The 27430-nt window shown below is 53.6% G+C and overlaps 1 protein-coding gene and 1 long non-coding RNA gene across 3 annotated transcripts; one reads left to right on the forward strand and one right to left on the reverse strand.

Annotated features, from left to right (window-relative positions):
• The first annotated feature begins 1320 nt into the window (after window positions 1–1320).
• Window positions 1321–27414, forward strand: NOVA2 (NOVA alternative splicing regulator 2). 2 transcript variants are annotated; one of them, XM_058706066.1, is made up of 4 exons: window positions 1343–1563; window positions 10856–10999; window positions 16452–16618; window positions 25990–27414. In XM_058706066.1, the coding sequence occupies exons 1-4, from the start codon at window positions 1479–1481 to the stop codon at window positions 27070–27072; spliced, it is 1479 nt and encodes a 492-aa protein (XP_058562049.1). In that variant the 5' UTR covers window positions 1343–1478; the 3' UTR covers window positions 27073–27414. The 2 variants fall into 2 exon arrangements, with proteins under 2 accessions (XP_058562050.1, XP_058562049.1); XM_058706067.1 differs by lacking the exon at window positions 10856–10999 and having other exon boundaries at window positions 1321–1563.
• LOC131498763 (uncharacterized) lies at window positions 9246–10952 on the reverse strand. The gene is made up of 3 exons (XR_009255582.1): window positions 10870–10952; window positions 10213–10345; window positions 9246–9623 (listed from the first exon to the last, which is right to left on the reverse strand). It is a non-coding gene; the product is annotated as an uncharacterized LOC131498763 (long non-coding RNA).
• Window positions 27415–27430: the final 16 nt, after the last annotated feature.

Genomic DNA, 27430 nt, shown 5'->3' on the forward strand with positions numbered 1-27430 from the left:
CGGATTCTGAAATTAAGCTTGTCCTGCACTCAAATCCCAGTTTTCCCTCTGTCTGTCTACCTGTGTGTCCTTGGACTGAGTCACATTCCAGGTTCCTGGGTCTCCACTTTGTTGTCTGAAAATCAGGTTTTCTTAAGGAAGTGAATAGTGGTGCTTACTCTACGAGGGCCAAGACTGTTTTGTTCCCTGTTGTATCCCAGGGTTTGGGACAGTGCCTGACACTTAGTAGGTGGTTCGTAAGTGCTGCTGATTGATCTGAGCACCAACTGATTGCAGCAAGCACTACATGCTTAACACAGGTATTCATTGAACTCGATCTCCCCGGCCCTTGCAGAATCCTATGTTGATTCTTCAAGGGATGGATGAAAGATTTGAAGGGGAACGTCCCAAGTGTCAGAGGTGGGTGACACGCGAAGCGAGATTTCTTATCTGGACCAAGTGATGTCAAATCTCTTGGTCAGTTTCCTCCTCTGTAAAATGGGGATAATCGGAGAACCTGACTGAGTCGGTTGCTCTGAGGATCAAACGTAGTAAGGTTTGTGTAGCGCTTACTTAGAACCGGACCTGGCACACAGTAAGCGCTCAATAAACGTACATTACCAGTGACTGGTGGGGAAGGTGTGGATGAGCCCAGGGTCCTCGTTGTAGCCTGGGGGAGCCTGGTCCCTCTCCCAGCTGCGGGAAGGGGCGTGGTCACGCCCAGGGGGCGTGGCCCAGGCTTCAAGGACAGACCAATGGGGGCGCCGAAGGGCGCGGCCCTGACCGGCATGGGCGTGGCTTTGAGCGGGTGGGAGGGGCCAGGCCGCTGTGGGAGCCTCCGGGAAGAAGATGCTCGGGCCAGCAGCCACCGCCAGCCCTGCCGCCGCTGCCGCCCGCACCCGCCGCCCCCCGGGTCCCCACTAGCGGCCGCCTCCGCCTCCTACCTCCGGTCCCGCTCCTCCGGCCCCCCCGCCCCGAGTAGGGTCTGGGGGGCTCGGCCCTCCGGCCGGGGGAGCAAAGGGGGGGTCCCGACCCCCCAGTGGCGCGGCCGGTCCCTGGCCTCGGTGATCTTGAGAGAGACCCCACCCCTCAGTTCTCTCTGGGCCCTGTCGGGGACTCCCCCTTGCCCTCCCGTCCGGCTCACACCCGCTCTCCAGGCTCTGTCAGCCCCCCAGAACCAGCTCCCTCCCTTCTTCCCTCTCCGGGGTTCCCCCTCCCCCATCCCTCCGCCGCCGCCCCCTCCCCCTCCCACATCCCCTTCCCTCCCCCTCCCCCACCCCCGTCCCCCGCCCCCCCCCCCCCCGACCATGAGGATGATGGCCGCCGGCGCGGTGCACGGCCTCTTCACGGCCTCCGCGGCCCCGCAGCCGCCGCCGCCCCCGCCGCCGCCGCCGCCGCAACCCCAGCCTCCCCAGCAGCCGTCGCCGCCGCCACAGCAGCCGCCGCCGCCGCCGCCGCAGCCGCCGCAGCAGCAGCAGCCGCCGCCCCAGGCCCCCCCCATGGAGCCCGAGGCCCCGGATTCCCGCAAGAGGCCCCTCGAAACGCCCCCCGAGGTGGTCTGCACCAAGCGCAGCAACACGGGAGGTGAGAAAGGGTTGCGGCTCGGTGTGGGGGAGCGGGCAGGGGGCCTCGTCTTTCTCCATCCTCCTCCCCCCTCCGTGGCAGGTGCAAGGGCTCTGGGGAGGGGAAGGGCGCCCCTCCCTAGCCCCGGGAGCTGAGAGGGGCGTTGGGGAGGGGGCCGGACCCCCTCCCCCTCTCGCCGCTGCCCCGGGCTGAGAGCTTTGTCTGCGATGAAAAGGGGTGGGGGGGGGGAGGGGGTGGTAAGTGTCCTTGGGGGGCGCAAAGGATGGGGGGCGTGGGTCTCTCCCGGCGGGTGTCTCTGTGTCCTTGAGGGGTGTGTGATGTGACCCTTTCGGGGCAGGGGTGTTCCCGGGCTGGCGTGTCCTGGCAGGGGGGAGGGGAAGGAGTAGAGGAGGCCTGTGGACCCGGAGCTTCCCAGCCTCCCTCCCTGGGGATGTCCTGAGCAAGGGTTGTCCCAGAGGGAGGCACGAGTGGGCCATGGGCGGGATCGTGCGTGGGGACAAGCTGGGTGGGTGTGTTGGGTGAAATGGGGGAATGGGTGGGTGTGTAAACCCAGGTGGGAGAACGTGTGGCTGGGACAGGTGTGTGTGTGTTTGTGTGTAAGAGGCAGGGTGAGATGAGGGGCTGGGCTCTGTGTCTGAGGCTCTCAGAGGGGTAAGTGTGTCCAGGGAAAGTGTGTGCCTGTCACCCTGGAGGGGGCTGTGGCCTTGTGACACATGAGTGAGAGGGTGTGTGTGACATGCAAGGGGGCGTGTGGGGGAAGCTGAATGGGCCAGCTTTGGGTGTGAGCCATGAGAGGGAGGCCGTGTGGATCCAGGAAGGCAGTTCCGTGTGTGTGACACAGGCGTGTCTGGGGTGGGGTGGGACCAGGAGAAGCTGGTGAGGGTATGTGACAAGAAAAGGGTGTGGGCGTGACTCCAAAGAGGCTGTGGCTGGGTGTGACACATGGAGGTGTGCAACGGTGACATCAGAGGGGGCGTGTGCGACAAGGGAAGGTGGGCGTATGACGGGAGAGGTTGGGGCTCCGTGGGTGAACTGCACGAGGGTGTGTAACAAGGGGAGGGAAGGATGGGTGCCTGTGTGACAGGGAACAGGGAACGTGTATAGATGACACCCAAGGGCTATGGAAAGGGAAGGGGTATGTGTGCGTGTGCGTGCGTGTGTGTGTGTGTGTGTGTGTGTGTAGCTGTCACAAAGGGCGGGTGTTTGTGTGAAATGGTTGAGTGTGTAACACCAGGAATGTGAGAGTTATCTGTGTGTGAGAGAGAGACAAGGGATTGTGTGTGTGTGTGTGTGTGTGTGTGTGATGTCTGAGTGTTTGACAACACAGAAGGTGTGTGCGTGGAAGACAGACGGGAGGGCCCCTCACTGTGCGTGTGACCCGAGGAGGTAGGTGTACCAGAGAATAAAAGACAAGCTGGTAACTCTAGGGGTGCAACTCTGTGGCCAAGGACTCAGGAAGGAGGTGGGGTGTCTCGGAGACCCCAGAGGCCAGCCTATTAGCTCCCTGGATGGAGGGAGACCCCAGAGCAGCCAAGCCCCTCCCCGCGGTCACCTTGGCCAAAATCTGCTTCCTCTGGCCTTTTCCTCCGGACGGGAGAGGGATGGCCTGGGGCAGAGTGCGCTCCCCACCCCCCTCCACCCGGTGGGTGGGGTGGGGGCCTCCCGCCTCCTCCCCTCCGTTCTCTTTCCTCCCACTCCAGCCCCCCTCCCACTCCCGTCGCGGTGGGACAGGAATCGGGGACCCCCTGGCTGCCTGGTGGGGGGGGGGTGTCCAGCAGAAATCGAAGGAAAGGGAAGTTGGGGGAGGGGTGAGAGGGAATTTCCTGTCCTTCTTCCTGCTCCCCCACCCCCCAGCACACACATGAATGTGTCCCAGCCAACTTCCTTCCCTCCTTCCTGCCGCGGGCCATTCCCAGTCCTGGGGAGAGCCCGACCTGGCAGCCCAGCCCTGCCCCTGCTTGAGGAAAGGGGTCTCGTCCTTCTTTGGAAGGGACTGAGGTCCTCCAAAGCTGCCTAACGGTGGTGATGCTGTGCCAAGGACGGTCAGGCCCAAGTACTCGGCACCTACTGCCAGTCGGGCTCTGAGATATGGGTTAATTTCCCAATACAGCCCTCTGGGGGAGACGACCGGAGCTGCTTTTTCACAAGAGGAAAACAGCCTCGGCGAAACGAAGCCACTTGCCCCAAGTCACACAGCTCAGGAGTTGGTGGCGCTGGGATCTATCCAGCGCTGGGCTGCCTGGCTCCAAAGCCCGCGTGCTTAACCACCGTGCACCCGGCCTCTCTCAGCAGCGGGGAGACTGGGAGGAGCCCTTAGGGACCCTCTCCTCCAGACTCTGCCACCTCCCCTCCCGTGGACCCGCGGGGAAACTGAGGCCCGGAGCTGCAGAGGGACAGTCCTCCGTTGACGCTCAGGGGGCAGCGTTGGGCAAGGATCCGGGACTTCCATCTCAACGTTGAGGGCTTCTTGCAATAATACTGTCCCGACGCGGGGTGGGGGGGGGGGGATGCCGGGTCACCCTCACGTCCCTTCTGAGCCTCAGGGTCACCATCTGGCAAGTGGGGAGATCCCAATAACCGCCCCGATAATAGCAATAATGACTAACATTATCATTGCTTGCTGCTTCAGAGGCAGCATTTCATGTAATTCTCCCAACACTCTGTGATGTAATAATTAATAATGCATTATAATAATGGCTAACATCTATGGTCTGCAGTGCGCCAGGAAGTATTATGGAAAATGCTTGGCACGGACCCGATCATTAATCCTTATAATTCTGTTATGTTACCCTTCTTACAGATGACAAACCGAGGCACAGAGAGGTTAAGTAATGTGCCCGAGGTCAGTCAGCTAACAAGAGGCAGAGTTGGGGTTTGAACCCGGGAGACGGGCTCTGTTCTGTGGCTAGACACGATAGTGAACCCCGTTTTCAGGCGAGGAAGCCGAGGCTCAGAGGGGTGAGGGAGTTTTCTGGGGTGTCACAGCAAGTCGTGGCAGACGGGGGGGGGGGCAGATTGAGCTCCTGCCCGCAGCGCCAGCCTGCCCATTCTTGGGGACTCGTAGGAGAGGTAGCGGCTGTTACCATTGGTGTCTGTGCGGTGTGACTGACAGAGGCCACTGGGAGGGGGACAGGGTGTCCAAGCACAGGAGGACTTGGGTGAAGAGGTTGAATGGGAACTCCAGGGGGAACCCATCAGAGACACAAGTGACTGCAGTCTGGTGGGACAATAACAAAGAGTGTCACCTGCCTCCCACTCCCCCCCCCCCCCCCGCCCAGGTACAGATGGGACTCTTTATTTACTTTTTATTATTTTTTTTTTTAATTTTTTTTTCAACGTTTTTTATTTATTTTGGGGACAGAGAGAGACAGAGCATGAACGGGGGAGGGGCAGAGAGAGAGGGAGACACAGAATCGGAAACAGGCTCCAGGCTCTGAGCCATCAGCCCAGAGCCCGACGCGGGGCTCGAACTCACGGACCGCGAGATCGTGACCTGGCTGAAGTCGGACGCTTAACCGACTGCGCCACCCAGGCGCCCCGCTTTTTATTTTTTTAACGTTTATTTTATTTTATTTTTTGAGAGAGAGAGAGAGAGAGATAGAAACGGAGCAGGAGTGGGGTAGGGGCAGAGAGAGAGACAGACTCTGAAGCAGGCTCCAGGCCCTGAGCTGTCAGCACAGAGCCCGAGGTGGGGCTCGAACCCGCTAACCGCAAGATCATGACCTGAGCCGAAGTCGGCCGCTTAACCGACTGAGCCACCCAGGCGCCCCCAGATGGGACCCTTAAAGTGCCACTAGAATAGCAGACTGCTGACTATATTCCCATCTCTGTCACCCCCATACGTACAGAAACAGCCACTCTCCCCCACATGCGGGCGCGCGCGCACACCCCAGACTAGCTTAAGGCAGCGGCGTCTTGCTCCCAGCATCCCTCACTGTGTAACATCAAGACAATGTCACCAAGGGTCAAGAGCGAGACCTTCCCCCAGGGGAGGGTTCGTCGCCTCACTGCCACGTGCTTGGTGTGGGACCCTCAAGGAAGTTATTCCACGCCTCCGGGTCTCAGTCTCCGCATCTGGAAAATGGGGGCCGCGGAGATCTGCCCCTGCGCCCCTCCCGGGGCTGTCGGAGTGGGTTCAATGAGATTGTCTCTGTGAAGCACTCAGCAAAAGGCCTGGCAGATGGGAGGCCTGGCAGATGGGAGGCCTACCCTATTGCTATTAGGGTCGGGCCGCCGCAGCCTCCACGACATCGCACCCAGCCACCCTTCTCTCACCCAGAGCCCGCATCGCCCCTTCGGCCTCTCGTCCCTTGGAAGCACGCGCCACGCCCCGGTTGGACTGCATTTCTCCCACGCACGGGCACCCCCGACGTCCACAGAGAGACTTCTTCATACACCTGACGTCCCAGCCCTCCTGGGGGGGCGCCACTGCCCCCCCCACACCCCGCCATGGCTTGCCTTTCACCAACAACACCCCCCCACACACTCCCACAATACCAACCTCACACCCCAGCCACCTCGGAGCTCCGTGGGACACACCCACCCTCCCGTCCCCAACCCCCCCACCCAGAGCAGGTACCCCGAGCGCCGACACCCCGACGGCCGGTCCTCCCCAGACGTGCTGTGTCTGAAAACACCTCTACGACATACACCCCTTCGGTTCTGCCTTTGTCATTAATGACCCCCCCTTTATTTTATTATTTTTTAATGACCTCCCCCCACCCTCCACGTAAAGCCACCTCTCAGGGCCAACTCTCTGACAATAAAAAGGGCCACCCTTGCCACGGCACCCCCAATCTCTTGGGCAGGTAAACATTATTGAAGGGGAGAGGGGTATTCTTTGCCTTTTGGAAGACTCCAGAAGCATGTCTGAGGACGGTGGGCACCAAAGTTAGGGGGAGACTAGAAGGAGGAAGACAGCCCCTTCCCAAGGGGCGAATGCTTGACATTGTAGTGGGAGGAAACGATCGGGAGAGGGGAAGGTGGCATCTCGACTGCTTCAGTCCCCATCGTGGGTAAAGGGAGCTTCCTGAGTCCCAAGGGAAGCGCCAAGAGGGGGGGTGGAGGTAGGTGGGTGCAGAGTTTGGGGGTTCAGACTCTACTTCGGTAGAAGGAAGAACTTTTCCACAGGGAGAGCCTTGGTTGTTCGGACTGGGTGGGAGCGTGTGAAGTCTGGGGGCTCTGGGTTCAGTGGAGGGTCCGTGGCTGCAAGGCAGGCCGGGAAATCGCGGCCTGGCTCTTTCCTGGGGGAGGCAGGGATCACATGGGAGGGAGGGGTGCCCCCGAATGAGAGGGATGTGCAGAAGATTCCGAAGAGGAGCAGAGCGGTCTGTTGCCCACACCGGGGACTCTTGCCCTGAGTTCTGCAGGCGGGAGGTCCCAATGGTCACTCTCCACAGGAGACGGGCCTGAGGTCGGTCTGATACAGGCACCCACCCCCCACCCCCCCCTGCCCAGAGCACCCATAAGATGGTTTCAGGCGGTCCACGGACCAACTTTTTTTTTTTTTTCCTTTTACCCTTGTATGTGTCTCTGATATGCTTTGTGGGGGTGGGTGGGACGTAACCCGCCTTCAAACCCTGATTATGAGCAGCGATGTTCAAATGTCCTCTTGAAATAGATGCGTTTAAATGTTCAAAGGGAGCGGACTTGAGGGAAATGGACCGTGGGTCTTGTTCCGTGCTGTGTCACCAGCACCTAAAACGAGGCCTGGCACAGAGTGGGTGCCCAGGAAGGATTTGTTGGAGGAAGGGAGGGGAGGAGAAGGAGAGAAGGCAGTCGAGGGAGGGAGGGAGTCAGAGATGCTGGGCGGGAGAAGGGCCGCGGGGTGAGGGGGGGGGTGGCGGTGGGGGGGTGGTGGCTCGCTTCCATCAATGAGAGCTCCTTCCTCCTCCAAGAAGGAGAGAAAGGCCTGGGGTAGCCCCTACGGGGCACGTGATGAAGGAAGTGGGGTCTCCCCTTCCTCCGGTTGCCCAACAAAAACCTCAGACCTTAGGGGCTCATCTCCCCGTTTGGGCCAGACGCTGTGAGAACTCTACTTGTGTTCCTGACATCAGCATCGCTAGCGATCGGGATGGAGGTAATGAGAGCTAACGTTTCTCAAGGGCTCTACGTGCCCGAGAGCATCCCAAGTGCTTTATGATTTATCATTTAACGAGTTGCCGTAGCCCTAGGAGGTAGTGCTCTCATGTCCCCATTCTATCAGTGAGAAAACTGAGGCCCGGAGAGGTGAGGCGGCTTGCCCAGGGCCACGCGGCCTGTCAGTGGCAAAATTCACACTCTGTCGAGGGCTGTTTCTGCGGCTTCAAAGGGAGATTCCTGGGAAAGTGTGAGACAGAGGGAACAGAAAACGGGGTGTGTGTGTGTGGGGGGGGTAATCAGTTTTCTTCAGAACAGATGAATACCTTCCATCTTTAAGAGGGGAGTTTGCGGAGGTGGGGGGGCGCCTGGGTGGCTCAGTCGGGTAAGCGTCCGACTTCGGGCTCAGGTCGTGATCTCGCGGTTTGTGAGTTCGAGCCCCGCATCGGGCTCTGTGCTGACGGCTCAGAGCCTGGAGCCTGCTTCGGCTTCTGTGTCTCCTCCTCTCTCTCTGCCCCTCCCCTGCTCGTGCTCTGTCTCTCTCTGTCTCTCAATAATAAATGAACGTTAAAAAAAAAAAAAAAAAAAAGAGGGAAGTTCAGGACGAGGCCCCTGGCTGGAGAGAAGAGTGGCAATGAAGTCAAAGAAGGAAAAAGAGGTTGGAACCCTTGTGAGAACGCCCTCCCCATCTTTCTGAGTCTCCCGGAGGTGGAGAGCTGGCCCCCCCATCTCTGTGGCAGGTTTAGGGGCGGCGTCAGGCAAGGGGCCACCTCTGTGAGCCCAGAGAAGAAAGCGAATTCAGGAGGGGGGGTGGGGGTCAGGATGATCGATGGGAAGGCACTCTGGGGGACTAATTACCTAATAGGTTTAATGGTCTGATGAGGCAAGTTTAAGAGGATTGCCTTGGGCTCAGGGCAACCCCTTCATTCTGGACCCTCTCGCCATGCCTGCAAAGCCACATCCAGCCCCTATATCCCCATCTTAACGCATCGGGGAGTTCAGAACCTTCCGTCTTAAGGGATCAAGCAGAGGTGGGCAGGGCTCCCAGCCCCCCACCCTGCCCCCACTTTTACCAGAACAGTTTCTCTTTTCTGCTCTGTGTGTTGGAGTTTCATGTGAGACATTGAAAATAGGTTTCCTTTGGTTAAAAGAAAAAAATTAAAAAACCACTGGAGGATGGTTTAAGACCTTAAGCTTTGGAAGCAGAATGGCCTGGCCCCTCCCTTCCTTTCCCCCCGGTTTATTGCATGCCTACTATGTGCCAGGCACCACACGAGTCCCTGGGACACGAGGGTGAGCTCCAGTGACATGACCCACAATGGGCCTTCTGTGATACATTGCTCTGAAGGCATAAGACAGGGAGGAGGGATCCACTCCTCCTCTGGGTTCCAGGAAAGCTTCCAAGAAGAAGCAATATTTGAGTGAGGGCCTGAAGGACAAGAGGAATTCGCTGTGGAAGGGGAGTTCCAAGCAAAGCGAACGTGCAAAGGCCCTGGGGTGGGTGGGGGGCGGAGGGAACGTTTGAGGAGCAAAGCTATGTCTGATGGTCTGATGCACATAGTGGAAGATGAGGACGTGATGCTGGAAAGAAATGCAGGGCCAAATCACAGAGGATCTTCTACTGAGAAGTCTCCAGAATTCCCACCCTATGAGAACTTAGGGGCAACAGTTTGGTTAGAAGGTAGGAGAGGTTAGGCATGTGCCTTGAGTGCATTCACAAAGTGCTTTACACATGACCGAGAAGACTGGTCCATAAAAAAGAATGGCCACAGTCCCACAGTGGCCACTGTCACCACCTGTAGGTCTTGGAGACTGTCCTTGAGTGTGTTGCTCTTAGCTAGCAGGATCGGAAGGTGCTAGGCAAGTGGGGGCCAAGAAGGAAGCAGGATTGCATTGGACCCTCAAGCCAGTGGCTGTCTTGGTGCCCTTGAGCAGCTGACCTTGGGCTGGTGCCTTCACTGTCTCTGCGCTTCAGTTTCCTTCTACGTAAAAATGGAGCTCATTACGCCCACCTCGTTGGGAGTTGTAGGGAATGGTTGAGGTCAAGCTTGCGAAGCACAGTGCCGGGTCCCTATTGAGTGCTGAGAACATCTCTGGAGTCCAGCCCTCCTCCCCACACCCCTCAGTGGTTCCACCAGTCAGATCGCCATTACTCCTGCCTCATGAGCATCAGAGGGATATTCTTGAAACTTAAGTCAGACCCCATCCCTCCTCTGCTCGGAGCCTTCCCATGCTTCCCATCTCACTGGGAGTAAAAACCAAAGACCTCACCGTGGTCCACAAAGTTCTACAGCCCACCACTACCACCACCCCTCCCGGCCCTCCCCTCCCTCCGCTCTCCCCCTCTCTTCCTCAGCCCCACCGACACCGGCTGCCTCACTTTCCCTCGGACAACTCAGACACGATCCCACCCCAGGGCCTTTGCACTTGCTCCCCCAGAGAGCCACATGGTTCCCTTCCCACCTCCACAGCCTGGAGGCAGCGTATCACAACGGTCGGTCGGTCGCCAGGTTGGGTTCAAATCTCAGCACTGCCACCTACTAGCTATGTGATCTGGGGCCATCATGTTACCTTTGTTTCCTCATCTGTAAAATGGGCTTTCAAAAAGTACGTGTTTCATGGCACCAGTGTGGAAATTCAAAGAACTGGTATGCGTACAGTAGTTGGAGCAGAGGTTAGCATGTCCTGGGTTCTGTAGAAGGGTCTGTTAAACAGAGAATGTCACGTTCTTGGGGAGGGCTTTCCCGGCTACCGGATCTGACCCTGCAGCTCTCCCTACAACCCCTATCTCCTTTTCCTGCCCCTTTTTGTTTCCTTGGCATACTGTCTGTCTCCCCCCCACCCCCCGCCACCCTTCTAGAAGAATGTAGCTGTGTGAGCTCTTGGCTGAATCGCCCAAACTCTTTCGGTCTTATTTGCCTCATTGGCTTGCAAAATCAGGGAGTTTGTCTGCTTCCCTCAGGGCTGTTTCGCTAAGACAGTGCCAAGCGGGCGGTAACAGGTGCTCGGGAACTATTTGTGGAATGAATGAATGAGTGAGTGAGTGAATGAGTGAACATCATTATCTGTGTTATTTTCCCCACTGCTATTCTCATGATCATGGCCCCTGTGTGTTCCTGGGATGCCGGTGGTTTCCTGTGCCCACAACCATACCGAAGATGAAGACCCCTTCCCCTGACTCCCTCACTCCCCCCCCCTCCGTGTGCCCCTGCAGAGGAAGGCGAATACTTCCTGAAGGTGCTGATCCCCAGCTACGCAGCAGGCTCCATCATTGGCAAGGGCGGGCAGACCATCGTACAGCTGCAGAAGGAGACAGGAGCTACCATCAAGCTCTCTAAGTCCAAAGACTTCTATCCGGGTGAGCCCTGGCCCAGGACTCTGCCCTAGGCCTCCTGTCCTCCCACCTGGGTCCTGGATAAGCGGCAAGAGCTGCCCTGGGGGCAGTAAGAGTGATGGGGGCCTCCCCCTCCTAAGGGGACAGAGCTGCTCTCAGCCCCAGGGGCCAGGCCTGAGCAGATGGGGGTGGGGGCAGGGCAAGACAATGGGCCTGCTGCATATTCATGAGCTCATTTGCATGGTGTGCTCGCAGATGTGCCCCTTCCCACACACCTGCCCCTTTGGGTCAGTTGGAGTTGCTGGAGGGGGGTGGGCAGGGAGGCAGGTGTCAGGGTGGCCCTTTGGGGCGTGGGGGGGGGCAGCCATCCGTGTGCACACCCCCGCCGCTTCTTTGCCCCCACTCTCCCCCTGTGGATTTCCCTGTTACCCCATCTTGCCCAGTCCGGGCCGCTCTGGTTTTCTCTGTGTCATTCTTCCTATGTCCTTCTCATTCTGCCTCTGACTTTCCCAATCTCTTGTTCCCTGAGTCTCCATCCCCACCTGCCCTCTGTCCACCTCCTCCGGCTCTCTCTGATTCTGTTGGGACCCCCTCAGCTCTCGTTCCCATCGGTCGGTCCGTCTCTGCTTTTCCCCTTCTCTCCCTCCCTCCTCTTTCCCCCTCTTCCTGCCTTCCCACCCCTCTCCCCAACTTTTCCTTTCCCTCCACCTCTCGTGGTCTCACGTTTTTCCTTCTCTTGCTCCTTAACTCTCTCCGGCCAGTCGTGCACTCAACCAGTATTTCTTCGGTAGCACCCCTCAACGGGGTCACTCTGCCGGATTGCCCCTCATTTCTCCCTGCCTCTGCTCACCCGTCTCTCCTTTTAGGTTTCCTTCTCAGTCTCAGCCCCCTTCATGGGTTTCCTTTCCTTTCTCCAAACCCAGCGTCTTTTCTGCCTGTCCTCCAGCTCTCTCTCTCCCACAACCATAACATTTTCAAGGCCCCTCCACTCCCTCTAATCCTCCTGCGTATGTCACCCCCCACTTCTCTCCCTCCCAAGACAATGCCTGGGCTTCGACATCCAGGAATCCAGGGAAGGCCCCCAGAATTGCATCTTTGGTCCAGAGCTGGCTCTAGTTCATCCTTAATCCCCTTGGATTTTTTAGGTCAAACACCAGAGCTGTAGCCCAGGGTCAGGGCACATTCATATTCTCTCTCTCTCTCTCTCTCTCTCTCCCCCCCCCCCCCCGCTCCCTCCTCCACCCGCCCTGCCTTCCATCTCACTAAGCAGCTTTGGCAAGAGGTTTAGAGAACAGTCCAGGGAACCAGGCACACACACACACACACACACACACCCGCCGCTTTCCTCTTCCACCCTGGCCCAGTTTCCCCCGCACCCCCCTAGGCCCACAAGATTCGGATAAGAACCTGTACCTGGGGCATTTATCCGAGGACACTTGGTTCCTTACTCCTGGGTCACATTGTGTGACATGAGACACATCATCTCCTCCCATCTCAGTGACACAGCCCACAGGCCAGGCAGCTGAGATCCCCAGAGGATGGGACGGTCATTGGCTCTCTTGGGCCAAATACCATTCACACAGGCAGCGTGAGCCAGCAACTCCCCCCAGCCCCAGGACATGCAGCCAGCGCACACACACACACACACACACCCCATTCCTGACATGGAACTTCTAGATCGTCTGGCACGTGCCGGCTCTTGACTCAGAGGTACAGGACACAGCCCTCTAATCCTAGTCCTGCCCCCAGGACTTCCCATGAACCACAGGAACATGAGAAATGAGAATGTTACTGCTTGAGACCATCAGCTTATTTCCCTCTGCTCCTGGCTAACCCCCTTTCATTAATTTATTCACCCCACATCTGCTGGACACCTACTGTATGGACAGCGATGAGGACACAGCCGTGACTGAGATGTCCCGCCCTTTCCCTCACAGATCTCACAGCCCAGGGGGGAAGACAGGCGGGACACCTTCACTGACCCAGCATGGTCAGGGCTAAGATGGGGAAGGCCAGAGGGTGGTGGCAGCCCGGCCAGGGCACCTGACCCAGCCTAGAAAGGTCAGGGAGGGCTTCCTGGAGGAGGGGCCCAGGACAATAAGTAAGAGTGAGCTAGATAAAAGCAGGGAAGAGCACTCCAGGAAGATGAACTGGCATGTTCAAAGACCGGAGGGGTAGTTGGTTCATTGTGACCGAAGCATCCAGAACAGATGACAAATGACAATGGTAACATCCAAAGGGCCCTCTAGGCCTTATGGGTTCACACACAATCACACAGACAGATGGACACACACACACACACACACACACACACACACTGCACTTGTGTTTACTACGTGAAACAAAAACCCACCTGACCTTTAACTCCAGGGGAGGGGCAGAACACAAAGGGTGTCCCCTCCTTGGTACAGGAAACTCCAAGCCCCAGATTCCATCCTTCCAGATCATATGTGGAGAAACTAAGACCCAGAAAGCAGGTGCCCGCCCAAAGCCACACAGACTTCTGTACATCCACTCAGGCACCCTAGAGTGATTCTAAACTCCTTCTGATTTTGAGCATTTGCCCAAAACTCTGTCCCCAGAAAAAAAAAAGCACAGACACACACACTTTAAAAAAAAATTATTGACTTATAAAATAGTTGCCTTAAAGTGCAAAATCTTAAGTGAGTACTTAGTAAATCCATACACATTCTTTTTTACTATGAAAAATACAAAAGCAAAAATGTAACCATTTTGTGCCTTTCCCCCAACACACACACACACACACACACACACACACACTCTCTCCACACACTCCGTATTTAGCACAGGGTGTCTCAGTGGTTAAAAGCCCAGGCTCTGAAGCCAGACGCCTGCATCCAAAACCCTGAACTTTCACTACTGGCTGAGTGAACTTGGACAAATCCCAAACCTTCTCTGTGCCTCAGTGTCCTTAGCAGTAAATCAAGAATCATCGTGCTGCCTGCCTCATACATTAAGTGCACGAATATATACCGAGTGCTCAGATCGGTGCCTAATACCTGGTATTTTGTAAGCACCAGCTGTCATTACTGGACGCTCTTTCAGGGGTTAACCGAACCCCTTCCCCCACAAAGCCCTTGTGGACCCCAGTTAAGAACGACAAAGAGCGGGAAGTCACAGACTCCTGAGCTGGAAGGGAGCCACGCAGAAATGGAGAGAGGAGCCACTCTAGCCAGGCTGTCCCTAGGGCCACCCCGCCCCCCTCCCCCCAGTTCCCACCCTGACCCACACCCTTTCCTATTTACACCCAGACGGAGGCAGCCTGCACGCTGACTCACCCTTGGCTCAGACCAATCCATTGTTCTGGGGTTGGGGGGAATAAGAGTGAGTAACGGCGGCCCAAAGGATATGGGGGATGTCAAGTACACAAGTGACCCAAGACAGTGATACCCAGATGCATGGAGAGACTGCCAGATGCCAGGCTGAGACATGGCAAGGGAGGGGTCAGAGTGGAAACACCATCGTGCTGCACTAGAACGCCCACAGGACGCCAGACACTCACCCCCAGATGTCCCAGACGCCCGGGCACACGAAGCCCGGCACACACTCAAGACCTTCTACAAACCCAGGGAGCTAACGGTCCTGCCGGCAGAGTCCCACCCCGGGAGAGAGACAGACACCGGTTCCACACACGAAACATGCCTGGCTCCCCCGGGCACTCATACAATTGTCACACGGACCAGTCATAGTAGAGTCACCTTTGCCCAGTTGTAATGTCTACACCAAAACACATACTCAGACAGATCAGTCCTCTCCAGTCTCACATACTGACACTTGAGTCTGCCTGTCACTCTCCCTCTTTCTCTCTCTCGTATACACATTCACGTACACACCAGTCATAGTCCCGTCTGTCTGTCTCCTGTACGAAGGCTCGTGCACATACACACACACACCACACACAAGTCATACAAATAGCCTTTTTTAAAAAATGTTTTATTTATTTTTGAGAGAGAGAGAGAAAGACAGCACAAGTGAGGAGGGGCAGAGAGAGAGGGAGACACAGAATCCGAAGCAGGCTCCAGGCTCCGAGCTGTCGGCACAGAGCCCGGTGCGGGGCTCGAACCCACGGGCCTTGAGATCATGACCTGAGCCACCCGGGTGCCCCTAGCCTTTGAACACCTAGAGGTTGTCTCTTTCTTGCCAACACTCCCACTGACATCCAGTCTCAAAGTGATACACACTCGTCACACAGCCTCAATGCTGCTTCATGAGATTCTTTGTTTCTGTGTCTCAAACTCTCATGTTCTACCAGCCCGGTTCTCACCAATAGTATACATACCCTTGAACTTCACAGTGACATCCAAGTCTTTCCCCTGCATAACAGTGCACATATCTTTACTGGATTCACTATGTCACGCGGTCTCTCCCACTCTTTCTCTTACACACATACACAGATAAAGATAATTTAGCCAGTCCTGCCCAAGTATACACATGCATGTATGTGTGCGCGCGCACACACACACACACACACACACCACTCACTCAAACAGCCTAAGAGATATATTCACACTGGTTAGAGTATCACCCAGAGTCTCTGTCCCACACACATATATCCCAACACCACCCAGAGTTGGCTTCTCTTCTCCTAGCTGTCTCCCCACCTCTGATACACACACACACACACACACGCACGCACGCACACACACGCACACACAATAAGCATGCCTAGATTAGAACCACAGCCAATATCTAGGCGATCTCCAGCAAAGGCATCCACCCCACCCTCCTTTCTCCATCCCTGAGTTCCTGCCCTTCCACAAGTTGCCTCCTCTCTCCCCTGTCCACACCCTTGCCCTCCCCCACCCTTCAGCCCTCCATCTGGTGGGTCCAAGCAGGCACTCAGGCCTCTCTTCTGCCTCCCCCATCCCCCAGCCCTTCCCCATCCTCTCCAAAAGCCCAGAGGCCTTCGCTGCAGGCTTTCAGGGGTTGCCACGGCAACGGGGCTTCGTCCCTCGTCCCCCTGGGGGTGGGCTGAAGACCCGGCCAGCCAGACCGATAAGGGGGTTCCAGTTACTGTGGCAACCGTTGCAGGCCTGAGCTCTCTCCGCTTCTGGGGGGGGGGGGTGGTTGGAGGGAGGGAGTGAATGGTTGCCAGAGCAACCGGGAGCCAGCAAGGACTGGGAAGAGGCAGCTGAGCCCTGTCTCCCCTGCCCAGGGCTGCTGTGGGCATCGCAAAGCACTTAAGCATCATCCTTCCATCCCCCTGGGGTTGTTTTGGGGGAGGGACACAAAGTACAGATTATGAAACAGGCATTCCACTCACTTTTCCAGCTACTCATCATGGCCTGAGAACCCTGGATGCCAGCTTCCCCAGGCTTACTTACCATGTGATCTGGGCCCAGTCAGGTTCACTTTCTGGACCTAGGTTTTCTCTTTCCATTAAGTGGGACCTGTCTCCCAGGAATTTTCCTATTCCTGTCTGATGAGTGTGCCCTCTCTCTCCCTTGCTCAACAGGAACCACAGAGCGAGTATGCCTGGTACAGGGCACAGCAGAGGCCTTGAATGCTGTGCACAGCTTTATTGCTGAGAAGGTCCGAGAAATCCCACAAGCAATGACCAAGCCTGAGGTGGTCAACATCCTTCAACCCCAAACCACGATGAACCCCGACAGAGCCAAGCAGGTCAGCAGGGGCAAAGGCTGGGTTTCTGTAAAACCGGTGAGGTTCGGAGAAGACACTTCTCCCATACCACTGGGTTACTGTGGAAGTTTAATGGGGTAACGCCGATAAGAGGTTTGTGGTAGTAGTTAGTTAGTCCTATTATTAGGGAATCAGCCTAGGGACTCCAAACCTCTTGGAGTGGGCTTGATTCAGAGAAAGAGTGAAAGTTTGGGAGAATTTGGCCCAGACAGCCCCCCCCCTCCAACTTATCCCTCCTTCCTGGGATTCTCTAGACCCTCTCTTTCCTTCCACCTCATCCCATTGTCTCCCAGAGCAACCTGCCTCCCACTTCCTGTTCTCACCGGAAGTGGCTTCAGTGACAGCCCATCCTCATCCAGAAGAGTTTAGAAATGACTTCATACTCCCTCTCTCCATGAATTATTGTATGAGAGTAGCCACCATTTTGGAGACGTGGTATTTCGCTAGCGAGAGAGAAGGCACGTCCCTCTCCTACACAGCGCTCTCTAGGAGGGATGAAAGGAGGAGGGCCGGTCCTCTTGGTTGCCTCAGTTACTGGGAAGCGGTGGCGTAGGGGCGTGGCAGCGAGGGGACCAATCACTCTCCCAGCCTCTCTGGTTGCCATGACCACGGCGCTCACCGGGCAGGTGGGCTTGCGGCAGGGGCCCTGGAAGCGTGGCCCCGAATGGGTAGGAGGCGGAGGGGAAGGGAACTGCGCGCACTCCTGCTTTTCTCTCCCTTTCCCCGCTCCCATATACTTGCGCAGACGAGGCAAAGGGGAGAGAGTCCCTGGCAGGAAGACAGGCCACTTGTGAGGGTTCCTTAACGTCTGCCTAGAAGCAAAGACAAGAGACAGACCCTCGGTAAAGGAATCTGGAATTCTTGGGAATTCTTGTTGCCCTGAGATGGGAGAAACCACGGACCTGAGTTCCCCCAAGCTCCTGGGAAAACGGTGGGCGGAAAACCCTGGAAGAATGCTGCCTAGCGGATCGTTCCCAAAAAAGACTTCGGGCTTGGGGGTTTGGAGCGCGGCTGCTGTCCTTGGTGCTGAAGCGTCTCTGCCCGGTCTCTCCCGATTCCCTTCCCACGGGCAGGCCACAGTTGACACACAGTTTACAGGGTCGCAAGGATATTGCCTCTTCCCTCTGCCTTGGTGGCGGCCTCAAAGGGCTCCAAGTTCACGAAGAGTTTGCACATGTTGCAGAGAAATGGGGTCAGCACCATCTGTGCCTGATCCTTCCACCCCACCCCCTAATCCACAGGAATTCAGAGGTAGTGGAATCGAAAGGTTATAGAACCAGGATTTTTCCTCCCTTTACTTATTACTGGGGGGCTTCAAAGAATGAAAGAGTTGAGACTGAAGGCTCAGGCTCTGGAGTCAGATGTTGAGTTGAATCTTACTCTGATAATGTACTTCTTACCTGTGCGACCTTGAACAAGTGACTTGATTTCTCCATGCCTCAAATTTTCTCATCTGCAAAATGAGATTCACTAGGGTACCTACTGAAGGGCAGTGATTAGTGTTCCCTGGTTTTTGAAAAAGCACATAGCATGTATGCCTAATACATAGAAAGTTCTCAAAAAATGTTAGCTGCTGTTATTAGGGGATTTTTAGGTCGGGAGATGGGTCTCCTCTCTTTCTACATTGGACTTGCTGTGTTACTCTGGGTCCCTTTCCCTTCTGTAAGCCTCAGTTTCCTTTCTTTACAGTGTGGAAGCTGGGCCAAATCAGGGATTATAAATTGAAATGCCTCCAAGATTCAGCAAGGGAACATAAAGAATTGAGGACTCTGGCCTCATCAGAGAGATATAATGCCCTAAACGGGGCAGCTGCTACTCAGCTCCACTTAATTCTTGCCTTTTGGGAATGTAGACAAAGTGTGGCCACATCTTCCACATTTTTCAAAAGAAGCCAGAAATATTTGAAATCGACTGATTTTTAAAGGTTGGCTCAGTCTTAAAAACACTATGTATGGGGCACCTGGGTGGCTCGGTCGGTTAAGCATCTGACTCTTGATCTCAGCTCAATTCTCGATCTCAGGGTTGTTGAGTTCAAGCCCCACACTGGGCTCTACACTGGGCATAGAGCCTACTTAAAAACAAAACAAAACAACTATGTGGCTGTGGGCTGCCTATGGCCCGAGGACCATCAGTTTGCCACCTCTGGACTACACCAGTGGTTCTCAGCCCTGGCTGATATCTTATCCTCTAGGTAGCATAGAATGCAGATTCCTGGGTCCCAGCCCAGGGCCACTGAATCAGAATTTCTGGGGTGAAGACTTGGGACTCTGAACACAGATTCTGGACTGGGATCAGATCCTGGCTCTATTACTTACTATCTGTGTGACCTTGAGCAAGTTATTTAGCCTCTCTTGCCTCTGTTTTCCAATCCATAAAATGTGATAATAGTACCTAACCCATGCTTGTAGGATGGTTATAGAAATTAAGTAAATTACTATACAGAAGTGTTTACAGCAGTGTCTGGCCTATGGAAGCACTGTTAGCTTCTGCTATTACTATCATCATCATCATCATCATCATCATTATCATTATTACTATTTGAAAATGTCCACAGACTTCAAATCATGGAGACAGATGGTCTCTCAGGTCTTTCTGGCCCTAAAACTCCTACAGTTCTATGGCTCTGTGATTTCAAGATTCTAGACATACATTATTCTAAAACTCTACTGTTCTAACATCCTGGCACTCCAGGAGTCCATGAAACTGCACCTTGCAATCTCTCTAAGGTGCTGTGGTTCTACCACCTGACCCTATCATGAAGACAGCTACCATTTTCTGAGGGCTTCCCATGTGGCAGGCATTCCCATCACTGAATGTTCCCAATAGTCATACGGAGTAGCTGTGGTTGTGTCGGTGCTGGAGATAAGGAAACTGAGGCACAGAGAGGTGAAGGCATTTGCTCTTACCATGTTTTGGTGAACAATTACGTCATCCTTTTGCCCTCTGAAGTGCTGTATCATACTAAATACCTCTTTACTCTTAGGTCTGGTTTTGTGCATTCTGTTCTATCTGCTTGACTTGTCTGACATTTTTCTGATGATATATATATATTTTTTTAATAACGGCTGTGTTGAGATATAATTCGCATGCTGTAAAGTTCACCATCTTAACGTATACAATTTATTGGTTGTTCAGTATACTCACAAGCTGTGCGTCGATCACCTAATGTAATTCCAAAACGTCTTCACCACTCCAAAAAGAAGACTCCTACCCCTTGGCAGTCACAGCCATTCCCTAGCCCCACTCCCTGTCCCTCCCAACCACTAACCTACTTTTGGTGTCTATGGATTTGCCTATTCTGGATGTTTTATATAAATTGAATGATATAATATGTGGCCTTTGGTGTCTGGCTTCTTTCCCGTAGCCTCATGTTTTCAAGATTAATCCGTATTGTAGGGGCGCCTGGGTGGCTCAGTCGGTTAAGCGTCCGACTTCGGCTCAGGTCATGATCTCATGGTCTGTGAGTTCGAGCCCCGCGTCGGGCTCTGTGCTGACAGCTCGGAGCCTGGAGCCGGGAGCCTGCTTCCGATTCTGTGTCTCCCTCTCTCTCTGACCCTCCCCTGTTCATGCTCTGTCTCTCTCTGTCTCAAAAATAAATAAACATTAAAAAAAATAAAAAAAAAAGATTAATCCGTATTGTAACATAGACCAAAACTTCCTTGTTTTTTATGGCCAAATAATACTTCACTCGATGGAGAGACCACATTTTGTTTGTCTATCAGTTGATAGTCCTTTGGGTTGTTTCTACTTTTCAGCTATTATGAATAATGCTGCTAGGAACATGTGTGGGCATAGGTTTCCGTTCTTTGGGGTATATACATATGAATGGAATTGGGTCAGATGATATGTTTAACTTTTTGAAGAACTGTTAGACCATTTTTAAAGTGTGCCACAGATGTGAGATGTAAATCCAGGTCTGCCCATGGGGGTAACAACCATTTCCTGAGTACCTACTATGAGCACATATTAACTGGATGCTTCACATGGCACCTAACTTAGCACATAGCAGGTGCTCAGAAAATGCTGCTGGTTTGAAACGGATGATGATATGCCCATAAGAGCCAAGCAGAAACATAACTAAGGGGCAGTAGTTCCTTACTGAAGCTCATCATCCCATGAATGATCTCAGGCCTCACACAAATTCTGTGGAGGAGGAATGAATAGCCCCATTTTACAGACGAGAAAACGGAGTCTCAAAGAGGGTATGTCCCTTGCCCAGCATTAGTGGTAGAGCCAGGATGTTGAACCCGAGATCACCAATATATAAAAACTAGGGTGCTTCCCATTCTACAAATCAGAATTTCCAATTAATCTAGAAAACTCGTATCAGGCTGAGTTTTCTCCCTCCCTGCCTACACACACACACACACACACACACGCACACACGCACACACACACACACACCACCAGGTGAGATACACCTGGCCTCCTCCATCCAGTTCCATTCCTGCTTGGTCCTGTGGACACATTATTGTTCCTTCTTCCATCCATCCATCCATCCATCCACACACTTTTTGCTGTATGCGTACCAGGCATTCCCCGAGGCCCCAAGAACCCAGTAGTCAACAATCCAGACAAAAATCTCCACCCTTGTGGATCTTACATTCTTTCTTGGGGACACCAAAACCCAGAAAATGAATAAAATAAGTAAATGGCAGAGAGTGAAAAGTGCTATGAAGAAAAATAAAGCAGAAAAGAGGAGGAAAGAGCACTGGGGCATTTTTTTCTCCTTTTTATTTTGAAAATGTTTAAAAGTAACACAGTGAACTCTCTACACACTGCACTTACATTCACCAATTGTTAACATCTGCTTTACCTCTTCACACACACACACACACACACACACACACACACACACTGGTTGGTTTTATTTGTGTGTTTGTTGGGTTGTTTCTTTATTTTTGCTGATCCACTTGAGAATAAGTATAAACGTCATGACTGTTCACCCCTACATTCTTCAGCATGCATCTCCCAAGACTAAGGGCGTGTCCTATATTGTTATGTTACTATTATCACACCTACAAAAGCTAATACCAATTCCATACTTTAAGTTAATAAAAAGCTCATATTCACATTGTCCCCAAATATCTTTTATATCTATAAAGTATTTTTCTTAAAAAAAAATTTTTTTTAAGGTTTGTTTTTGAAAGAGAGAGAGAGAGATAGTGCCAGCAGGGGAGGGGCAGAGAGAGGGAGACACAGAATCCGAAGCAGGCTCCAGGCTCTGAGCTGTCAGCACAGGGCCCAATGCGGAGCTTGAATCCTTGAACCGAGAGATCATGACCTGAGCTGAAGTTGGACGCTTAACCGACTGAGCCACCCAGGCACCCCTATAAAGTATTTTTCTATCCAAGAATATTCATGCATTGCATTGGGTTGTTATGCCTCATTACTCTCTTTTAATCTAGAATAGCCTAACATATATTAGACTATATATTTTAGTCTATATATTACATAGACTATATACTTATAAATATAGTCTAATATAAGACTATATATTTATATATAATTATATATAGTATATATAAATATATACTATATATAAATATATGCTATATATTTATATATAAATATATATGGTGTGTATATATATACTATATACACTATAGTATATATAATATCTATAATATCTAGATATTATATATGTATATAATATGTACATATTATATATAATATCTATAATATCTATAATATATAGATATTATATATATGTATATAATATGTACATATTATATATAATATATATTATATATAATATATATATATAAAGATTTTTTAAAGTAATCTCCACACCCAGTGAGCGGCTCAAAATTGCAACCCTGAGATCAAGACTCACTGTCTACAGACTGAGCCAGCCAGACACCTCATCTACTATGTATTTTGAAGGTAGTGGCAACAGGATTGCTGATTGGGTGTTGAGTGGGAGAGAAAGAGAAGACTCCTAAGTCTTGAGCCTGAGAAGTGAAAGAGTGCAGTTTCCACATACTGACATGAGGAAGACCATGGCAGAAACACATTTGAGAAAATGAAGAGTTTCGCTTCGGACTTCTAAGTCTGAGGTGTCCATTCTACATGATACTAGCGATGTGAGGTTAGCAGTTGGATACAAGTCTGGAGGTGTTTGTATAGGGACAGAAAATAAGCAAAATAAACAAGCCTTGATAACTGGGGTGGTAAGGTCCCTCCAAGGAGGTGCATTTGTGCAAAAACCTGAATGATGAGAGAGGTGAGTCTTCTTTTCTGGGAAGGAACATCCTAAGTAAGGGAACAGCAGGCGCAAAGGCCCTGAGTCTGGACCAAGCTTGCAAGTTGGAGGAACAGCAGGGAGTCTAGTAGCCTGCGCAGGGGTCAGCAAGAGGGAGCGAGTGAAGAGTTGAAGTCGGATCACACAGAGCAGAGCAAGGAGAGTAGTGGTTCTCAGTTTTGTCAAAGCCCACGCCCTCTTTCTCCTGCAAATATTTTTCCCACCCCACTTAACTCTGAAATTGTATACACACACATACACACACTCATTGCGGCACATGAGAAAATACATATGATGTCAATATATTACATATCTAAATCTGTCATATTTTTAACAGTCGTATTGAGATACTCATTCGCATCCGTACAATTCACCCATGTAGAGTGTGCAGTTCGAAGTTTTTAGTATATGCAGAATTGTGCATCCATGCCCACAATCAATTCTAGAACATTTCATTTCCTCAAAAAGCAACGTTGATCCCCTTAGTTATCACTCCTCAATCCCCACAGCTCAGCAGCACCACCACCCCCACTCCAGGCCTAAGCCACCACTAATCTACTTTCTGTGTCTATAGATTTCCCTGCTCTGAACATCCATATAAATGGAATCATACAATAGGTGGTCTTTTGTGTCTGGCTTCGTTTCACACAGCGTGTTTTCTAGGTTCATCCACGTTGTAGCCTGGGTCGGTACTTGGTCCATTTAAGTTGACTGCCAAAGAATATTCCATTGTACGGATGTACGTTTTCTTTATCCCATAAGACTTTTTTACATAAGAAATGAAAGGAAGGCGATTTGTTATAAAATGAGATGGATTTTAACATGTAAGTGTTCAGCCAGGACCCCAGTAGAAGTAACGAAATAGTCACCTGCCCACACCTCACCCAGCCTGAGCGAAAGAGACAGGGACAAACACAGGGATCCAGGGTGTAGCATCGGACACATAAATAATATATGTGGTGTTACTACTGTTGTCATGTTTTATTTTTAAATGACGAACGACTCGGTGAAATTCAAAACAAAACAAGGTACGATCTTCCCTTCATTTACTGATTGGTTGCATTCCTGGCAATTTCAGTCGATCTTAAAACCATTGGGGGAAACAAAATTAGGTACTTACATGGATCATGGGGCTCAGGTTTGGGCTCTGAGATTTATAAACAGACTTTTTACCGAGATGAATGTCCAGGGAGGCATTTAAAATCCATATAGGGGTCACCTGGGTGGCTCAGTCAGGTAAGCATCTGACTTCGGCTCAGGTCATGATCTCACAGTTTGTGAGTTTGGGCCCCGCATCGGGCTCCGTGCTGATGGCTCAGAGCCTGGAGCCTGCTTCGGATTCTGTCCCGGGCTCTCTGCGCCCCTTCCCTCCTCATGCTCTGTCTCTCTCTCGCGCGCACACAAAAATAAATAAACATTAAAAAAATTTTTTTTAATAAAAATAAAAGCCACGGGGACCTGGACGGTTCATCCTTGTGAAGAACTGACTCTCACATTCTGGGGTGCAAATACCCAAGGCCCTGCCCACTGAATGCCTGTATCTGCTTCAAGTCACCATGACAACCAAAACCGCTCCCACAAATGTCCCAAACACCCCCCAGGGGCTGGCTCAGGGGCAGAGAGGAGACACAGGGGTGACAGCGTCAGGGGGTGGAACCCACAGGTCTGACAGGACACGGGGAAGACTGAGAAAGAGGAATTTAGGTGTGGAAATGCTCTCGGATATGTGAAAGGAGAATTTGGGCATTGAAATCTCCCCGCTGGAATTCAGACTGATCGGATTTGCAGCGGCAAAGGACCGGCTGCTCTGCACCCCAGTAGGGGACCACTGTTATTTAAGCGATCGATTTTCTCCCTGCCTTTGCCGGTGTAAGGTCTTGTTATCTTCATTCTACACCTAGGACAACGGTATTAGACTGCTAGGGCTGTCCTGACAAAGCGCCACCGGGTGGCTTAAGCAACAGAAGAAATTCATTCGCTCCCAGTTCCTGAGACTGGAAGTCTGCGATCTGGGGCAGTGTTGGTTTCTTCGGAGGCTTCTCTCCTTGGCCTGCCGGCAGTCGTCCTCTCTCTCTGTGTTCTCATGCGGTCTTCCCTCTGTGCTGTGCGTGCCTGTGTCCTAATCCCCTCTTCTTCTAAGGACGCCAGTCGTATTGAATCAGGACCCACCCCGGTAGCCTCACTTAACCTTAGTTGCTTCCTGAAAGACTCTGTCTCCAGGGGCACCTGGGTGGCTCAGTAGGTTGAGGTGGGAATTCGGCTCAGGTCATGATCTCACAGTTTGGGAGTTCCAGCCCTGCGTCAGGGCTGTGTGCTGACGGCTCAGAGCCTTGAACCTGCTTCAGATTCTGTGTCTCCTTCTCTCTCTAACCCCACCCCCACCCCCACCCTGCCCTCTCTCTCTCTCTCAAAAATAAACATTAAAAAAAAATCAAAAATAAAAGACCCGCTCTCCAAATACAGCCCTATTCCGAGGCACTGGGAATCATGTGAATGGTGGGGACAACAATTTGGCTGATAACAAAAGGAGGTTAAGGGAGGCGACCTTGACATAGGGCAGGAAACACCATGGAGCAGGAATCCGTGAGTCTGGATTTCAGCTCCTTTGCTATCTGGGTTACCTTGGGGCAAGTCCCTCGGTCTCTTAGGCCTCAAGTGGCTCATCTGTAAAATGAGACTTAATGAGTCCTTTTCTGGGGCTGGGAGTCAGAGTGTTCAATGAGCTAGAAGGCTAGGGCACCAATGCAAGTGGGGAACAGTGTCCTGGAGGGGGCCCACTGGGTCAGCCATTAGGCCTTTAAGGTGCGGGATGGAAGAGAGGTCCCAGGGGCCCCAGAGGCATGGGACAGGGTGGCTGAGCGCCTACTGAGGGGACTTGGAGTATTAGCCCTTTTTACTTATTTATTTTTTTAACCAACCTATATGGAAGCATTTCACTTTTTAACAACCCATAGGACCCTGGGGTGCATTTCAAGGGGCACACCGGGCCTGGTTTGGGGCACTTGAGAGCAGGGGGGCGAGAATGACTTAAGACGGCCAGCCCCAGACTGATTTACTGTTCAGTCTCCACCCACCATCCTAAAGACCCTCCCTCTCCCTCCACACGCAGGCCAAGCTGATCGTCCCCAACAGCACCGCGGGCCTGATCATCGGCAAGGGGGGCGCGACAGTGAAAGCCGTGATGGAACAGTCGGGTGCCTGGGTGCAGCTGTCCCAGAAGCCAGAGGGCATCAACCTTCAGGAGCGCGTGGTGACAGTCAGCGGCGAACCGGAGCAGGTGCACAAGGCCGTGAGCGCCATCGTGCAGAAGGTACAGGAAGACCCCCAGAGCAGCAGCTGCCTCAACATCAGCTACGCCAACGTGGCTGGCCCCGTGGCCAACTCCAACCCCACCGGCTCACCGTACGCCAGCCCCGCTGATGTGCTGCCCGCCGCCGCCGCCGCCTCGGCCGCCGCCGCCTCCGGCCTGCTGGGCCCCGCGGGGCTGGCGGGCGTGGGCGCCTTTCCGGCCGCCCTGCCCGCCTTCTCAGGCACCGACCTGCTGGCCATCAGCACGGCGCTAAACACGCTGGCCAGTTACGGCTACAACACCAACTCCCTCGGCCTGGGCCTCAACTCGGCCGCAGCCTCCGGGGTCCTGGCCGCCGTGGCCGCCGGTGCCAACCCCGCCGCCGCCGCCGCGGCCAACCTCCTGGCGTCCTACGCGGGGGAGGCCGGGGCCGGGCCGGCCGGAGGGGCCGCCCCGCCTCCACCCCCGCCCCCCGGAGCCCTGGGGTCCTTCGCCTTGGCCGCAGCCGCCAACGGCTACCTCGGGGCCGGGGCGGGCGGCGGAGCGGGCGGCGGGGGCGGCCCGCTGGTGGCCGCCGCAGCTGCGGCAGGGGCCGCCGGGGGCTTCCTGACGGCCGAGAAGTTGGCGGCCGAGAGTGCCAAGGAGCTGGTGGAGATTGCGGTGCCTGAGAACCTGGTGGGGGCCATCCTGGGCAAAGGGGGCAAGACGTTGGTGGAGTACCAGGAGCTGACGGGCGCCCGCATCCAGATCTCCAAGAAGGGAGAGTTCCTGCCAGGCACGCGGAACCGGCGGGTCACCATCACGGGCAGCCCTGCGGCCACACAAGCCGCTCAATACCTCATCAGCCAGCGGGTCACCTACGAGCAGGGAGTGAGGGCCTCAAACCCCCAGAAAGTGGGATGAGGCCTGTGGTGTTTGCTCCCACCCTCCTTCCTGTCCCTTCTCCTCCTCTTCCTTCTCCTCCCCCTCCCCCACACCCCCAACTCCTGACCTCAGCTCGGTGTAGTCCTGCTCCTCGTGGGATGGGGCTGGGGTAGGCCTGACTGCACCCCCCCTTCTGGTAGTCATAGGCAGGATTGAGTGCTGGCTGGGGATGGGGCCCAGAAGCTCCCTCCCCAGCCCTGAACTGACCCCTCCTTCCCTCCCTATGCTTGACTGGGCCTGACCCTCCTCTCCCAGGGCCCAGGTCTGTGTGATATCTGTATATATTGCATTTTGTTGATTTTAATAGAAAACAAAGCGTTATTTTCTCTTTCTTTCC

This window comes from Neofelis nebulosa, chromosome 17 (assembly GCF_028018385.1).
Source record: "Neofelis nebulosa isolate mNeoNeb1 chromosome 17, mNeoNeb1.pri, whole genome shotgun sequence".
NCBI classification, from domain to species: domain Eukaryota; kingdom Metazoa; phylum Chordata; class Mammalia; order Carnivora; family Felidae; genus Neofelis; species Neofelis nebulosa.

Excerpts from the sequence above, each read along its gene's own strand:
- NOVA2 (XM_058706066.1), top strand. The coding sequence starts at position 1,479 with ATGGAGCCCGAGGCCCCGGATTCCCGCAAGAGGCCCCTCGAAACGCCC. Across the intron at positions 1,564-10,855 it reads CAAGCGCAGCAACACGGGAG|AGGAAGGCGAATACTTCCTG; the intron begins GTGAGAAAGGGT and ends GTGCCCCTGCAG. Across the intron at positions 16,619-25,989 it reads ACCCCGACAGAGCCAAGCAG|GCCAAGCTGATCGTCCCCAA; the intron begins GTCAGCAGGGGC and ends CTCCACACGCAG.